The sequence below is a fragment of the Melanerpes formicivorus genome, unplaced genomic scaffold (genome assembly GCF_026170545.1).
Source record: "Melanerpes formicivorus ecotype bairdi unplaced genomic scaffold, bMelFor1.0.p_v2 SCAF_5, whole genome shotgun sequence".
NCBI lineage: Eukaryota > Metazoa > Chordata > Aves > Piciformes > Picidae > Melanerpes > Melanerpes formicivorus.
Window position 1 is genome coordinate 22,026,658 of NW_027142357.1, and position 16,978 is coordinate 22,043,635.

Sequence of the window (16,978 nt, forward strand, 5' to 3'; positions counted from 1 at the left end):
TTAAGATACTAGGAAACAAAAAAGACAGGTTGTGAACTGTCCATCATTAAAAGTCTCTGAGAATAATTTAAATGTATATTAAGTAAATAAATAAAGCTGATCCTACCTCTCCTAATCCCTTGCAGTGCAAATACTTCACAAGGATTTTATATTCTTCAGATGAGAATTCTACACCTTTCTGATTTATTGTTGATTTATTGGTCCTCTGATACCATACTTTGATTTCACTATTGACTGAAAGCTGCCTAAACTTTGTATTTTTTGTGCTGTACCCAAGACGTGAAGTTGTTGCATACTGGATTTGCATCTCAGGATAATCATGCTCTTTCTAGTATTCCACTGTTTCAAAAGTGCAAGGGACCTCTTTTCCTTAAAACAATTAAAATTTAAAAAAAAAAAAATCATTCCCTCTCATTTAAATTTACTTCAGGATGAATTCAACTTCTTTGTTTGCTGTTATAAGCAAAGCTTTTTTGAAACCTTCACTAGAAATGAAACCGCAAGATGATGGAGACAGCAATAACCATAGATGAAGAGTGTTCCATTCCTGACTTGTTTCTGCAACTGGTTTCTATGGCAAGGAATATGAAGGAATAAATTATATGCAGTCCTGTTCAGCAAATTTATAATAGAGATTAAATGACAGAGAAGTATCTAATTTCTTTATTCTGGGCACAACTGGATTAAAACCAGGGTGATTTCTACTTGGAGACGTTGCCTAGTCTAAAAAGATCTAATTGCCACAACAGAAAAAAATATTTCCTGTTTTCATCACTCAGATGAAGTGCTCTAGATTTCACTGTCAAATATAAAATTCTGCAGGTTTTACTCAGAGCAAATAGCTATAAAATTCACTAAAGCTGCCACCTATGAGGCATATTAAGTGTCTGATGCACATAAAACACATCTTCTTACCAGTTTGTCTCAGGATGTAGCTGAGGGGTCTACAACATATTTAAAGTGAAAATACAGTTACTAAATCAGGCAAAGTATTTCAAAGTAGAGAAAAATCAAAATTCTCATTGATAGGAAAATACCTTTTGTGAGCTGATCAATTTTTTTTCATTTTTCTTGGTTGCCACCTTTCTGACTAATGTGAGAGGAAGGGATGATCCATAGAATCATAGAAAGACAGGGGTTGGTAGGGAAATCTGGAGATCATCTAGTCCAAACCTTCTGCCAGAACATCAGTCTTCATTGGTGGCAACTCAGTTACATAAGGCTATTTCTCATCTATGTATAATCATGGTAGCTGATGTAATTTGATGAACATTTAGTCCATGAAAATGATCATTTATTATAATTAATTAGAAATAAGTTAATTACACTTGCTGCTTAAAATGCTATTATAGATACACAGTATTGTACCCAATGAGCAACTGTGAAGAAAGCCAAGAGACAAAATGATGTACTCAGTTGGAAATAATATTATGAATTGTCTTTGAGCTCCATGCTTAAACAGGTCTGTACTGTTTTCAGGCTACATTTAAGGGCTGGATGGATATTATGTATGCAGCTATTGACTCAAGAGATGTAAGTACTGTAAATACGATGAATTCTTTTTCTTCACATCTGTCAAAAGCAATCCATATCCATACAACAGAAAGAAACAAAATTAAAATCATTAAAAAATTAATTCATTAATATGAGATTCTGCTGTACAAATTGTGGAAAACTGAATGCAAACTGATGGATGCTGTCCATAATAAAGGGAATGGATGAAATGCATTGACACATGTTGACAGGAGCACTGTCCAAATACAAAACAGTAAGGACATTTTGTCCAAGGTTGCTGCTTGTTCAGTTGAAATTTTCACATGAAGTCTTAGGAATGATATTTACACATTTTTTCTTCTTAGGTATTACAGCAACCCAAGTATGAAGACAACCTCTACATGTATTTGTATTTTGTCATCTTTATAATTTTTGGGTCTTTTTTCACCCTCAACTTGTTCATTGGTGTCATTATTGATAACTTCAATCAGCAAAAAAAGAAGATAAGTATTGTTTCATTTATCTTCTAAAGATACTATAAAATATTGCATTTTTTCAAACACAATATATACAAAATGTACCACCAATATTTGTTCAAAATTTAAAAAGCTAAAGTATATTAGGATGTAAAAGCTTACAAAGTTGTAGTATGCATTAACAACATAAGATTTTACATTATAGTGAATGGGACAGACATTTCTGTTCTCAATGTCCAGTTTAGGCTTCCTCAAGTCATCTGTTTTTACACACGCACACAAAAAAAAAGGGGGGGGAGGGCAGGGGGCAAGCTAGCTGGTTATGACAAATAAAGCACTATTTCATCATACTACTACAAATGCTCTTTTAATGATCCTAAGTGTTCAAGTTCTACTTTGTGGTGATGGATGATCTGAAACTCTACAGGAGTGTTCTGGGCCATTTTTTACTGTTTTGTAGTACAGATACAGATAATCTCACTGGTATAGATGGTCTGAGTATCAGATGCTTATCTTCAAAATTGCTTTCTGTAAATAGATAAAGTAGTGAAAGCTAAAGAACAAAAGCAGCTATGAATTACTAGTTTAATTTTACTATACTGGACTTTATCAACTTTCTTTGAGTTTATGTTACTAATGAGAAATTTTTGGAAGTGTCTTCAGGCTTCCCAAACACTCATCCATAAAAAGGCTGCATCTGGGTCTTTATGTTCATAAACATTCCTGAAATTAGATGTCTGCAAGTATATTTTATCCAGGAAAAAATTACTTCAAGGTGTATGTGGAGTTTGATGGATTTTCATTCAAGCTCTCTCTACAAGAAAGTTACTACAGACAGTGGATTTTAGTTAGGTTATCAGGAAAGATCAATAATTCTCTCTTTATCTTTGCTGTCAGACTCCAAAGACCAGTTCTGACTTTATTGGAACATGGAACCTGATCAAGCTAAAAGCCTTAAACCAGAGCATTTTACTACTAGCAGTGTCAACAGTGCTTCAGTCTTCAGCTCAGCTTCCCCGAAGTCTGATAATTCATCTTCTCAAAAACCTTTCAGTTTTTGAGAAGCTGTGAGTCCAAATGTTAATGTAACTGCTAAACTAGAGATACCTAAGGCACTAACATTCATGTACTGGTAACTTGACTCATTCTGCTTCCTTTTTTTTTTTCCAGTAAAATTACAGTTCAGAATTGACAGTACTGAGCAGCCCAGACTATTGAAAATTATCTCAGATGGTGTTTACTGTGTCTCTTCTATAAAAGATGTCCAAAAATATTTGCTTGGAGATCAGGAAAAATAACTGCAGAAAAATGCTGCATTGCCATATTATATGAAATGCAGTACTGGATGTCCAGACAACTTCTTGACTAAACACAGTCAGCTGCATTTGATAGCAAAGAGATTTTTCTTAATTCAATCTTAGTGATTTTTATTAAATAAAGAAATAAATCAATCTAGTTTATCATTATGCATTTTTTCAAAACTACATATAAATGTGATTATAATCAATTTTGATTTCATGTCTTTACTTTGGAGGTCAAGACATATTTATGACAGAAGAGCAGAAGAAATACTACAATGCAATGAAAAAGCTGGGATCCAAAAAACCACAGAAACCTATACCCAGACCAGGGGTAAACTTATTTATATATTTCAGACAACATAGTTATTCACTAACAGCTTAGTTTTAGTTGATAGAGAAAGATGAGAAATATGCTCATGTAAAAATTAATATTAACTACTGTATGTCAGTAAAAACAGAAAATGAAAGCACAGCAAAAAATCTTTTTCTTTCCCTTGCAACCATTTTCTGTATGAATATACAAAGGAGACTGAACTAAGGTGTTGCATGCACTAATCACATTTTTATTGAAGTCTAATAGGCCTTACTGCATGAATTTTTCTACTTTCTTCTAGCAGAAAGGAAAAAGCAATTACAGTTTGTACTGGATGTTTCTTTTTTTCTTTTCTCCTCAGAACAAATTCCAAGGCATGGTCTTTGATTTTGTGACACAGCAAGTATTTGACATCAGCATCATGATTCTTATTTGTCTTAACATGGTTACTATGATGGTAGAAACTGATGACCAGAGTGAAGAAATGGAAAATATTTTATACTGGATAAACCTGGTGTTTATTGTACTTTTCACTGGAGAATGTGTCTTAAAACTAATTTCACTTCGCCATTACTATTTCACTATAGGCTGGAACATTTTTGATTTTGTAGTTGTGATTCTCTCAATAGTAGGTAAGTTTTGTTTATTAAACTAAACAGAGAGCAAAATGAATATAAAGTGAACTTTTACTAGAATAGAGCTAAAAGCTTGGGGTTTGCTGTTGCGAGGTTTACAACTAATCTTGTAACTTTGCATTTTATCTAATAATTTACCTAACCCAACTATAAAAATGTTATAATCATTAAACATATAGTGCACCTACAAATATTAACTTGTATAACAGAAATCATGCAAGTGGAATCTACAGAATATCTTTAATTACTACAGAGAACCATGAACTAAACTATTTTTCTAAATTTCTGTTGATACAGAGATCAAGTGGTAATCTTGAGTTTGTTTTGGTTTTGTTTGTTTGTTTCAGGTATGTTTTTAGCCGAGATGATTGAAAAGTACTTTGTGTCCCCCACACTATTCAGAGTCATCCGACTTGCCAGAATAGGTCGAATCCTGCGCCTCATTAAAGGCGCTAAGGGCATCCGTACTCTGCTTTTTGCCTTGATGATGTCTCTTCCTGCTTTATTCAACATTGGGCTGCTGCTGTTCCTGGTCATGTTTATCTATGCGATTTTTGGCATGTCCAACTTTGCCTACGTTAAAAGAGAAGCTGGTATAGATGACATGTTCAACTTTGAAACTTTTGGCAACAGCATGATCTGCCTGTTCCAAATTACCACATCTGCTGGCTGGGATGGTTTGCTAGCCCCAATTCTTAACAGTGGGGAGCCAGACTGTGACCCTAACAAAGCTCATCCAGGGAGTTCTGTGAAAGGTGACTGCGGCAATCCTTCTGTTGGGATTTTCTTCTTTGTCAGCTACATTATCATATCATTTCTGGTAGTGGTGAATATGTACATTGCTGTGATTTTGGAGAACTTCGGTGTTGCTACTGAAGAAAGTGCTGAGCCCTTGAGTGAGGATGACTTTGAGATGTTCTATGAAGTCTGGGAGAAGTTTGATCCTGATGCAACACAATTCATGGAATTTGAGAAACTCTCTGATTTTGCAGCAGCACTTGAGCCCCCTCTTCACCTACCCAAACCAAACAAAGTCCAGCTTATTGCAATGGATCTGCCCATGGTAAGCGGTGACAGAATTCACTGCCTTGACATCTTGTTTGCTTTCACAAAGCGTGTTCTGGGGGAAAGTGGGGAGATGGATGCTCTCAGAATACAGATGGAAGATCGCTTTATGGCATCCAATCCTTCAAAAGCTTCCTATGAACCAATTACAACCACATTGAAACGAAAACAGGAGGAAGTATCTGCTGTCATTATTCAACGGGCTTATAGACGTCATCTTCTAAAACGAACAGTAAAACAAGCTTCCTTTATCTATAACAAAAACAAAACTGAAGGAGGAGCTGGTCAGGGTATGAAAGATGAAATCCTTATTGACAAGTTAAATGAAAACTCATTTACAGAGAAAACTGATATAACTGCATCAACAGCAGTTTGTCCACCTTCTTATGATCGTGTAACAAGGCCAGTCAAAGAAAAGCATGAAAAGGAAGAAAAAGATGGTCAGAAATAAAAGTAAATAGCAAGCAAAATCATCTGTGTGCAAAATAGTTCACAGCCTGTAAGGATCATGTGTTTGTGTCAACAGGACTTCTGCTGGAGGTCTATGCCAAACTGAAAATTTTTACAAATATACTGTACATTAAAGGTCAGTGCCTATTAAAAGACAGTGACCCCTTGTCAGTGACCATGACTGCGATATGGGGAAACAACCTTGACGGGAGGTTACTGTTCTCACTACCAGCTGACACTGCTGAAGAGGAGAGAAAAAATGGCTACTCAGACTGTAGGGACCAGTTAAAGGGGTGCAAACCAAGTATTTGAGTGTTTAGCATAAAACAATATGGTAATTCTATCCACTGTTTGCATTTCAACTGCCACATATGTCATATTTTTACAAAATATGTGTTGGTGGATTCATCTTATTTTTACTCATATGTTGTTTATTATATGTGACTATTTTTGTAAACGGGGCTTCTGTTGGGGAAGGGGTTTAAGTACACCTTTACAGGTACAAGGACCAGGTGTTCTATTACACAACTAATATACACACAGAAATGATTTGCATGAAGGCATGCTGCACTTATAGATCATGCATGAAAATAACATTAAGTCATGAAGAACAACAGATTTTTTTAGCACAGTGTTTCTGGAAAGGAATAACAGATTTTGAGGTGCTTAATTAATGTACTCATGTTGTCTTATGTCCAAACAAGTCTTGGTATGCCTGTGAAGTCCCCTATAACTCACAAGAACAGTAGAAACAAGTTATTTTTCACACAGTCAATTAAGTTTCAGAAAGCGTAAACTTCTTTCTAGGTCTGGAGTCACAGATTGTCTTTGTCAAACATCTTTCTGCATACAAATACTAAATGAATCTGCCTCAGCCCTCCAAATTGATCAAGAGAAGCCCGTTATAAAGTTTTTCTGCTTTATCCTGCAGTATTGTTTAGCCATCTTCAGCTCTCAGTAAGGTCGATGCTATTGTACATGTTAATGAAAAGCCCTCTGCTATGTAAATAGTAATTTTTAACCTGTGGTGCATGTTTGAGCAAACAGATAATGACCTTAGCACATTTATTGCATCAAATATGTACCACAATAAGTGTAGTGTGCAAGCATTCAACAGGTAAAATTATGTATTATCTACCATTATAGATAGTTTGGATGCTGTCAATGCATGTTTATATTGCCTATGCTGCTGTTCCTTTGACTGTCCAGGATTCTTAAATATGGGAAGCCATATGTCAGAGCTAAATAAACTATTGAACAAGTCCTCAGTCCACCATACCATTTAGCAATATTTTGCAGCTACTTAGGAGCCTATTTGGTTTACATTCGTTAATTTTCAGTGAAAATCATACAGTGTATATCCAAACTGTACAGACATGTTGAAAACTACTAAATCTGTTGAAAATAATGTTAGAATTTTATAAGCAACTATAAATACTGTAAAAAAATTATTTTATTTTATTTTTCAGCATTATGTACATAAAACAAGAACTGAATTTTATCTTCAGGTTGATCTCACATCTTTTTTGTTACTTTCTGTCCACAGCACTTTTTCACAGAACTCCAGAGAACAAAGTATAACTAAGAGAATGGATAGCTGTAGGTTCTTATTTTTTACAATATTTGCAAACATGTCAATAACTACTGCAAAATAAGTTCATAATTTGCTTCTAAAAACCTTAAGTTTTTTTGCAGTTGGCAAATGGTGTAAAGTCAAATTGAATGTCTAAGCAGTGCCTGCATCATAAGTTTTCAAATACAACTTTTCTTTCACAGATTCTTTAATTGAAATTTTCTTATATTTACTCACAGACTGTTTGTTTGTTTGTTTCATGCTGCACTAGCACAGTTCTAAATGTTATCTTGGGTCCACAATATTTTTCACAAAGTAGCAAAATTGTATAATCCAACACATCAGGACATTTTCTGTTTCTTACACAGAAAAATTCAATATAGATTACTTTTAATAAAATTATTGACTAATACTGTCTTAGTGAACTGCATGCAGGAAAATGCTACTATTACCCTAACTGATGCTAAAGAACATTACTGATGCGCCAAAATAATAAATATTACAATTTTTTATTGTATTTTCCTTTTGTCTTTATTGTCTGACATTAATATGTTAAAAAAATATAAGTTTCTAGAACTACAGAATGAGAGTATACTGAAAACCTTTACAGCCAGCTCTACTGTTCTTGCATGTAAGCAAATCCCCGAGACTTGCTTGTTAGGCACCAACTAGGAATTTCTACATGTGTGTTAGACACCGAGTGTGGTGATTCTGTATCTATCAGTTGTATTGCCCTGAGTAACTTCACCCGTTCATGCAGCAGCTCCATACAGTGGGGTACTCAACCATAAAATACCAGAGCTGTCCTGAGTGTCCCAGGAGGCTCAGAGCATTTATAGGAATGAGAACTGAGCATTCATGAGTTTACGAAGAGAAAATGAGGGTTGAAAATAGTACTGGGTACATGACATTCACCGACCTTGACTATGAGAACGAGTTTTTCTTGCTAGCTACTACTCACTAATAGGCTACAGAACTTCTTGTATTCAAGTGCATATACAAAAAAGGTGAATCATTGTCAGAGTGAATAATCGTTAGTCTTTTCCTCAGGGTCTTTTCCTCGAGAATTTTTAAGAATATCCCTGGAATCACCACATTCCTAGAAGCTATTATGGATACTGACCCAGAAAAATGAAATGCAGCCATAAAGTGGAGCTATTGGCTATTCTCTATCAATTGCTTCAGTGCATTTCTGAAAATGTTCATTTCATATGCTTACATACATCGCATACGTTCATGCAACATATGAGGTGTGGGCCATTTAGTCATCGGTCCAGCCAGAAAAGCCCCAAGACACCAAGCAAACTCTCAAAGCACTCCTCGCAGCGCTGAGGCGGGACCGAGCTCAGAGCCGGCGAGCGGCGCCCAACGCGCGTTCAAACGCCGCAGCCTAGTACCCAACGCGGCACCACCTCCCGTCCATCTGGCCCCGCCCCCCTCGCCGCGGCGGCCGGGCGCGGGCAGGCGTTTTCTTCTGGTTTGCTTCCCGTGTCTCTCCTGCCCCCTTTCCCTCTAAGCCAATAGCAGTGGGCGCTACTTCTGCCCAGCCAATGGCAGCGTGCTGCTGGCCTATCCCCGGCCCTTCCGGCGCCCCCCTCTCCAGCGGTGCTGGGTAGCAACGATGGACGCTGAGGTGCAGCAGGTGGGCGCTGGCGCCCTGGACCTCTCCGCCGGTGTTGGGGCTGCTCAGGGGCTGCGGCCACTGGGGTGGAGCCTGGGGCAGGAGGGCGAGTGGCCAGACGGGGCGGATCTGGCCTGCTTGGCGCGGGCTCCTGTCGTTCCGTGGTGAGACGTTTGCACGAGTAAATCGAGGCTGCCTTTCCCGCAGGCCCTGCTCAATTATTATTGCCAAGAAGGCTACTTCCACCACGTCCGAGATGCGGCGGATGAGGCGCTGGCGCGGCTGGGCAGCGATCCGGTGTTTCTTTTCTATCGGGCTTACGGCACCCTGCGGGCAGGTAATGAGGGGCTGGGGAGCCTGTTGTGTTCAGTCAGTGCCTCCGCCGCTTTCCCAAAACCTTGATGGTCCTTCTGCCACAAGCATCAGTTCTTAGTCTGCTGCACGGAAAGAAAACTGTTACGGAGTCTGAATGCTTCCGTGTTGTACCATTCTGAATGCTCTGTCACTGACTTCTCCTTGCACCCGCCGTTGGAATTAAGCTGATCTAGACCACATAGTGCTAAAATGAAATAAATAATTGTTTTGTTGTGTTTTGTTTGTTGCAGGTGTCTTTGTTTGTTCGTTTGTTTGTTTTAATGGTTACATGAGTGTAGGTTAGATAAGTGGATTCCTTGGGAGGGAACTTGGGCCAGATCAAATGCTTGTTGCATTCTGTCACAACAAAAAGTTAACTTGTTCCACCTACTATCTCTTCCCGTCAATGCAGCTATATCTGGCTTTGTTGTATCCATCTGCCTCGGAGGAGCTGACAGCTAATATCTATTGGGAGGATTTTTGTGTACATTGAACTGTTTTGGAAAATTCAATTAGCTGAGCCCATATTTTAAGAATGTCACAGAATACTCATAGTTAAACTAAAGTCTAGGGTGACTGTGGCAGTGAGCTAGGAATAATTTAAAAGATTTTGAGGTGATGTATCTTTTCTCAGACTCCCTGACTTTTGTTTGTTTTACAATCTTACATTCTTGTTTTCGGAGATACTGTCTCTTCTATTGATGTTCAAAAGATTCCCACAAAAAAGGCAAAATCCTGGCTATATAAAGAAATAGGAGCAAAAGGAGCTGCTCAATGCCCTGTATAAAACAAATAATAAAGACGTTTTCATCTTTATGGCAGTTGGCAGAACTAGCACATAAATCCTTTCAAGTTCTCTGCCTTGAGATTTTTTTTTTATTTCTTGTGTCTGTTTGAAAGACTTGCACAAACAAGTGAAAATGAATGTGTGAATAATGAAGAAAGTAGGGAAGAAAGAATTACCAAAAACATAGAAGAAAAAATAAAGGGAAAAATTAAGTCAGATTGAGGTTTGCTGCTGATATGCTCTGTCTTCAAAAATGTTATAGCTTATTCTGTGCTTGTTTTCACTAGGTGACATCCAAGAAGGTATTCGACAGTTGGAGTCTATTAAAAACAAACAGGAGATGTCACTTTGTACAATGATGGCTCTGATTTATGCCCATAAAAAGAGCCCAAATCCAGGTATGGTCATTAAGAATATTGCTTCATGTTTTAGCTCTGTGTGAAGGTCTGAGAGTTTTAGACATTTCACATCTAGTACTGAACTGAGTGACTCCATGATTGTAAAAAGAAATACCAAAACATAAAACTTTGAAAAGTAAGAATGACCGGTACACTAAAACATGAAAAAACCCCAAAGTCTGATTTATCTACCATGAAGAAAACATCTCCTGTGGAAAAACATAATTAAATCAAGCTTCTTGTGACTGTTGTTCACTCTTGTCTGATATTGGCGCTTTGAGCAGAACTGCAATTTCAGAAGTCATTAAAGCCACATCATTTCTGTCTTTGAAGTTAGCCTGACCTTGAAGATGGAGAAAAGAATTTTGTGAATGTTGTTACTCCTTTCTTCAGTCTGAAAACTGACAGTTTTGTTAAGCAGTGTGACATGAAACAGCTCTGACTAATGATGGCACTCTTAATTGAGTGCCTGAGGAGTGTGAGGGCAGTGAAATCATGTATTTCAAGACCCTCTGAGAAAGCCATGGTTTGCTAGAAAAGGACCAGAAACAAATGTGGGTAAATCAAATGAAATTTTTACATGGGATGAAGCCAATGAGAATAACTGACAATAACAATAAGGATGTAAGATAAGGAGTCTTAGTGTTAAGAAACACATCATGCATTTTTCAGGGATTCTGAAGCTAGGTAGTCTTGTGTTCAGTATTTTAGGGCTTCTGTATAGTTAGCTGTTTACTTATTTGTCAGACACTGGTATAGGTGGAAGCCTTATTGTCAGATTTCCATTTGTCTATTTGATCTCAGCTACAAAGCTAAGGTTTAACAAATAGTGTTCTTGCACAAATAGCCATGTTGATGGGAATCCTTTTCTGTCATCTGTGTCTTTATTAAAAATTTTACTTGGGAGCAATTGTCTGCGTGCCTGTCAGTGTATAATACAGAACATAACATTTGCTTTGGAAGCCTTTTGTAATATTTTGAGATGCTGTCAACAAAACCTCTGTACAAATTCTTTCCAGATAGAGATGCTATTCTAGAGTTGGATGCAAAAATGAAGGAGCAACGTAAAACAGCAGGACAGCAGGCTCTGTACTTTGCTGGCTTGTTTTTGTGGCATCTGGGTCGTGAGGACAAAGCACGTGAATATGTAGATAGAATGATCAAAGCTTCTGGTGGTTGTAAAGAGGTAATTTTTTTTCCCTTCCATATAATAGCAATAATAACGTGTATGCTGCATAGCTAGATTTTTTGCATCAGTACTATTTGGAGGTTTCCTTTTTAACTGTTCTATGTTCTAATGTTTCCTTTCTTAATGTCATAAATTGATTTAACAGGACCAAGTAGAATTCCCATAAGGATTTAATTTTTGTCAGCTAAGTATTTATTTTCACTTAATAAATGAGAGGTCTGCATTTACCAATGGAAATAATATAAAGTTATGCCCCTTTTGCTACTTGATCCTGAGCATCATAATTCCTAGCAAAAAAAATCAACAGGATAGTCTCACTAGAGAGGGAGACAAAAATACCCAGAGGATCAGGGATTTACATTTTCAGAAGTTGTTTAAGGCAAAATTTGCCTAGGGTTTCACTGAGTAATTAATTTGAGCATACAAGTTTTAAATGTGGTAATCGCTTCTGCTTTTCCATACAGGCATCAACATTCACTAGAATCTTTGTAGGTATCAGCATTAACTAGAATCTTTACAGGCATCAGCATTCTAGTAGAGGCTTTAGAAAGGTTTCTGAAAGCTTAATTTCATTTGTTTGGTTTTTTTTTTTTACCTATTTTATTTTTAGGTTATTTCTACTTAATACTGTATGTTGTATACCCATTTTACTACCTAGTTAGTGAAGAACTCCAATTTCTATCTTGTTTACAGGGCTTAATTTTGAAAGCATGGCTTGATGTCACCTGTGGGAAAGAAACTCACATTAAAAAAGCTGTGAAATATTTTGATGAAGCATTGCAGGAAGGCAATGATGTTTTTGCTCTGCTTGGTAAAGTAAGTTTACTTCATGAGTTTAAAGCTTCCTGAATGTCGTGTTAGTCTTATGGAGTGATTAGAGAGATACTGAGAAGATTTTTCCATGAGTTAGCTTGTCTAAGGAATGTAAATCCAGCTTAGGCACACTTTTTGTTCAAAGGAGAAGTCTAGTCTTTAGCAGAAATTATGTTTGAAAATATTTATGAAATTGTGTAAGGAATATGAAACAGGTATCGCACAAATTGATTACCAGCACAATAAAAATACACTGACTCTTCAGTTCTGGGCCCCTCAGTTTAGGAAGGATGTTGACTTGCTGGAACGTGTCCAGAGAAGGGCAACGAAGTTGGTGAGGGGTTTGGAACACGAGCCCTATGAGGAGAGACTGAGGGAGCTGGGGTTGCTTAGCCTGGAGAAGAGGAGGCTCAGGGGAGACCTTATTGCTCTCTACAACTACCTGAAGGGAGGTTGTAGACAGGCGGATGTTGGTCTCTTCTCCCAGGCAACCAGCACCAGAACAAGAGGACACAGTCTCAAGCTGCACCAGGGGAGGTTTAGGCTGGAGGTTAGGAAGAAATTCTACAGAGAGAGAGTGATTGCCCATTGGAATTGGCTGCCCGGGGAGGTGGTGGAGTCACCATCTCTGGAGGTGTTCAGGAGGAGACTTGATAGGGTGCTTGGTTGCATGGTTTAGTTGATTAGGTGGTGTTGGATGATAGATTGGACCCGATGATCTCTAAGGTCTACTCCATCCTGGTCTGGTCTGGTCTATTCTATTCTGTATTCTATTCTATATTCTATTTGGTTGACAGCCCATTTTAAACAATTGGTAGTTAGTTTTAACAAGTAGCTGAAGTTCATTAGACGTCTCGCTTTCTTTGTAGATTGAGACAGAGGCATGCCTGAATTGTGCAGTATTGGTAGACTATCCCTGTTTGCATATACATAATATTGAATTTTTGCAGCATTCTTGTAGTATTCTCTAGTATAAATACTGCTGCAGTGGAATATTGATTCACTAAATACAATTTCCAATTTTTTCTTATGAGCTGAGCTTGTAACTATTTCTTCCTGCATGTCTGTATTTTTTTGAAGTATGTTAAAATGATGCACTTTTTCTCTTTCTCACTATCTCTTTTTCCTGGTTTCTGTATGAAAGAGCTTCTGAATCGTCTCACCTACATGAGTGTACAGGCGTTTGATGTAACTTCTCTTTCTTCTACCAGGTACAGTATTTTGAGGTCCGACAGAATTATTCAGGAGCCTTGGAAACTGTGAACCAAATCATTGCAAACTTCCCAAACTTCATACCTGCTTTGATAAAGAAAATGAAGCTACAGCTAGCCTTGCAGGACTGGGAGCAGACAGCTGAAACAGCACATAGGTTGAGTATGAAGTAGCGTGCCACAAATTGTATTCTTGATATAATTACACTCTAGGAAAATTTGAAACAGAAGTAGATATGTTTCCATTCATTTGTCATGAATTTGAATTAGCTAAAATCAGGTTTTAAAGTAAATAAATTTAAACTAAATTAAGTTTTATTAGAACACATCCTGGAAGTTCAGTGAGGATACTACGTCAATACACGCATCTGTTTGAAGTGGATGAGTGTCTTTTTGAGATGGTCATGAAGCAACAAAACTGTACCTTCACACACATTAAGCACCTGTGCAACACACAATACTATTTTTCCCCTTTTAGGATAAAATATGAATGAATAAACGTTTTGTTCTGGTTTTTTTGTATATTCACCTTTTATTTGGCTTTAGGCTATTGCAGAAAGATACCTTCAATTTAGAAGCCATAAGAATGGAGGCCCTGTATTACCTGTGCAGAGAAGGAAATATATCTGCGGTGAGTCTTTTTCAGTAGCAAACCGTTGAGCATGACCCAGCCTTTGTAGTGACTGGATGCCACATGCACTGTCTTCTTTAGGTCTTCTCATACACTTTTTTGGTCCTGTGCTACACTAATTATCTGCAGGAAGAGGTATATTCACCTATTCTGGCTCAGATGATTGCTCTAGCTTATTATTGGGGTGTTTCAAGTTACCAAGGGATGCCAGTGTGATTTTTTTTACCTCTCTCTTTCTGAAGAATAGGAATCAAACCAAAGAGAAATCTCCTCTTAAAAGTTAATTAAATTATGTTGATTTGAATTATGAAAGCAATGTTCTATTGTTTAAATACTATTTTGGTAAATTCATAAGTTATTCTAAGCTTTTCATTAAAGTATTTTATTAATTCAAATAAGGGAAATAATGAGGTCTTGTATTGATAATTTTTTTTGAGGGTGTCATAGTCACTTCACACTCTGCGATGTTAGGTTGTATAAACTGCTTTGTTAACCCTTTGTTGCCAATTATGGAGAGGCTTTTTTAACTCCTAAGAATTGTTGTCTTCTACTCCCAAGATCTATGCCTGTATTTTGTACATTCAATGCTTGTATACATTTTCAGAACATTTTAAAATGCAGTATCTAAATTATCACCAAAATCATAAAGATAATAAAATATTTATTCTCATTATTCACAAAAATGCTGGCATAACGGAAGTAGAATTTTATGAAACACAGAAGTAAAGTGTTGTCAGTGTTCTGTAGGATTTTTTTTCAAGTTCTGCAAGGAAAGGTATTTTAGGTTGTTCAATGCATTTTTAGTTATTGCAAAGAACTGTTCAGTCATTAGTGTATTTATAATCAAATTTAAGTCTTGCTTACGCAAATTCATAGGAAATAGGGAGAGACAGTAATAATTGCTAGCTCCAATTCAATAAAGTCATCCAGGGATGAAACTTGCTGAACACGGGAGGGTATAAACAAAAGACTGTGGGGTAAAATGTCACATGATACATGATCCCAGTGTCTACATCTAAAATCATATTATTGCAACCCCAGAAGTACCTAAAGTATCTTACATGGTTTGAGAATATATTATGTTAAAAGTGGGAGCAACTGGAAGTGCTTTGGTTTTGGTTATCTGTATCACACTGAAGCCTGAAAAAGATTCACAGATCATATTCCTCAGACTATCGTGCTTTATGAGACTTCTTTTATATCAGATTCAACTCAAGTATTTCATGGTTCTAGAGCATATATAGAGGACACTACTATATTGTCACTTTACTGTTCTAAAGTATTTTTCTTGGAATTCTAACCCAAATCTAACTCCTAGTCCTGACAACTTCCGAGTTCAAGTTTGAAGATAATATTGCATAGTAAAATACATGACTAGTTTTTACTTAGCTCTGTTTATTCTTTCTGTTACTTATTGTGTTACTCCTTTTTCTCCAAGGCTTCTGCTAGACTGGGAGACCTAATTAAAGCACTGGACAGGCTAGAACCACGTAATTCACAGCTCTTCTGTAAAATGGCTTTAGCTTTCAGTAGAACAGTAAGTATGCTTTTTTTTCTTAAGCAGCATACAACTATCTATATATCCTGTATTATTTTCTAATGGTCAGGTTTTAAAAGTCTACAAATAAAAGATTGCAGGTAATTGAAATAGATTAATTTGTGAAGCCTTTGGTAATGAAATTTTAAAGGTTTTACATTCAGTATGAATTACACTATTTAAGCTGTCTCATTCCAAAAATATTTTTACTGCTTGCTTTTAAAAGAAAATACAAACTGTCCATCAACTTTATTCTTAATATAGGAAAGTGACAAAGTTAATCACATAGCCTTGAAACTGAAGGTCTTTGTATTTTTCATAGCATTCAAAGTAACTATCAGCTATTCCTTACTGTATAGTTATGTTTAAATCCAGCATGCTTTAATGTTACATTTTTTTAAAGAGGTATTGCAGGTTCTATTAGTCTGATGTGAGATGTTGTTTCAGCTGCTATGGTGTGCTTTTCTAATTCTGAAAAATAAGAACGTAAAGTTCTAAGATTATTCCTACCATTAGTGTGGCCGTAACCAGCTCATCCTTCAACATACGCAAACCTTAGTTGAAAGAGCAGCTGACTTGGCACCAGACGATTCAGAAATTGCTACTGAACTTGGCTACCAAATGATTTTACAAGGAAAAGTGAAGGAAGCTTTAATGCACTACAAGAATGCTATGACACTTGATGAAACAAATATTTCTGCTCTAACTGGTAAGGTGTTATACTATCTTTTTGTTTTACTGGTCTTAAGACACAGACGATGCTACTAGGAAAATCCAAAACTATTAGAACAGAAGCACTGGGCAGTACTGCTTGATTCATGTTATGCTAGCTTTCTTGCAGCAAGAGTTTAGCCTCACTGGATGTGTACATTGGTCTTTTGACAAATGAAAATTTTCTCTTCTAAATTAGAATTCTCAAAGTAATGGTAGGGATAGGGATATGGCTATTTGTATGTTTTGTTTCTTTTTTTAAAAAATCTATTACATTTATGTAGTGTCTGAGAACTCTTAGGCAGTACAAAAATTAAAGTCAAGGACATTTGGAATAACAAGCTGTCCATTGTTATGTATGTCTAAATTAGATTGAAAGACGTAATCAGGTCAACACATCTGATACTTTAAAAAAAAGA

General features: G+C 36.7%; 2 protein-coding genes across 10 annotated transcripts in view; both read left to right on the forward strand.

Moving 5' to 3' along the window:
- LOC137441333 (sodium channel protein type 1 subunit alpha) overlaps window positions 1-7,818 on the forward strand; it is an 87,916-nt gene extending 80,098 nt beyond the window's left edge. For all 8 annotated transcript variants that reach the window (XM_068138698.1, XM_068138701.1, XM_068138704.1 and 5 more), the window contains 5 exons: window positions 1,480-1,533; window positions 1,860-1,997; window positions 3,498-3,602; window positions 3,946-4,216; window positions 4,567-7,818. In XM_068138698.1, the coding sequence (XP_067994799.1) occupies window positions 1,480-1,533; window positions 1,860-1,997; window positions 3,498-3,602; window positions 3,946-4,216; window positions 4,567-5,735 (1,737 nt within the window). In that variant the 3' untranslated portion in view covers window positions 5,736-7,818. The remainder of the gene's footprint in view (window positions 1-1,479; window positions 1,534-1,859; window positions 1,998-3,497; window positions 3,603-3,945; window positions 4,217-4,566) is intronic.
- A 1,078-nt stretch (window positions 7,819-8,896) lies between these two features.
- Window positions 8,897-16,978, forward strand: part of TTC21B (tetratricopeptide repeat domain 21B) — a 36,401-nt gene continuing 28,319 nt past the window's right edge. For both annotated transcript variants that reach the window (XR_010987386.1, XM_068138709.1), the window contains exons 1-9: window positions 8,897-8,949; window positions 9,136-9,265; window positions 10,357-10,467; window positions 11,487-11,653; window positions 12,350-12,472; window positions 13,681-13,838; window positions 14,227-14,311; window positions 15,750-15,848; window positions 16,365-16,557. Coding sequence is in view for 1 of the 2 variants with exons in the window: in XM_068138709.1 (XP_067994810.1) it covers window positions 8,929-8,949; window positions 9,136-9,265; window positions 10,357-10,467; window positions 11,487-11,653; window positions 12,350-12,472; window positions 13,681-13,838; window positions 14,227-14,311; window positions 15,750-15,848; window positions 16,365-16,557 (1,087 nt within the window). In the remaining variant the exon portion in view is untranslated. The remainder of the gene's footprint in view (window positions 8,950-9,135; window positions 9,266-10,356; window positions 10,468-11,486; window positions 11,654-12,349; window positions 12,473-13,680; window positions 13,839-14,226; window positions 14,312-15,749; window positions 15,849-16,364; window positions 16,558-16,978) is intronic.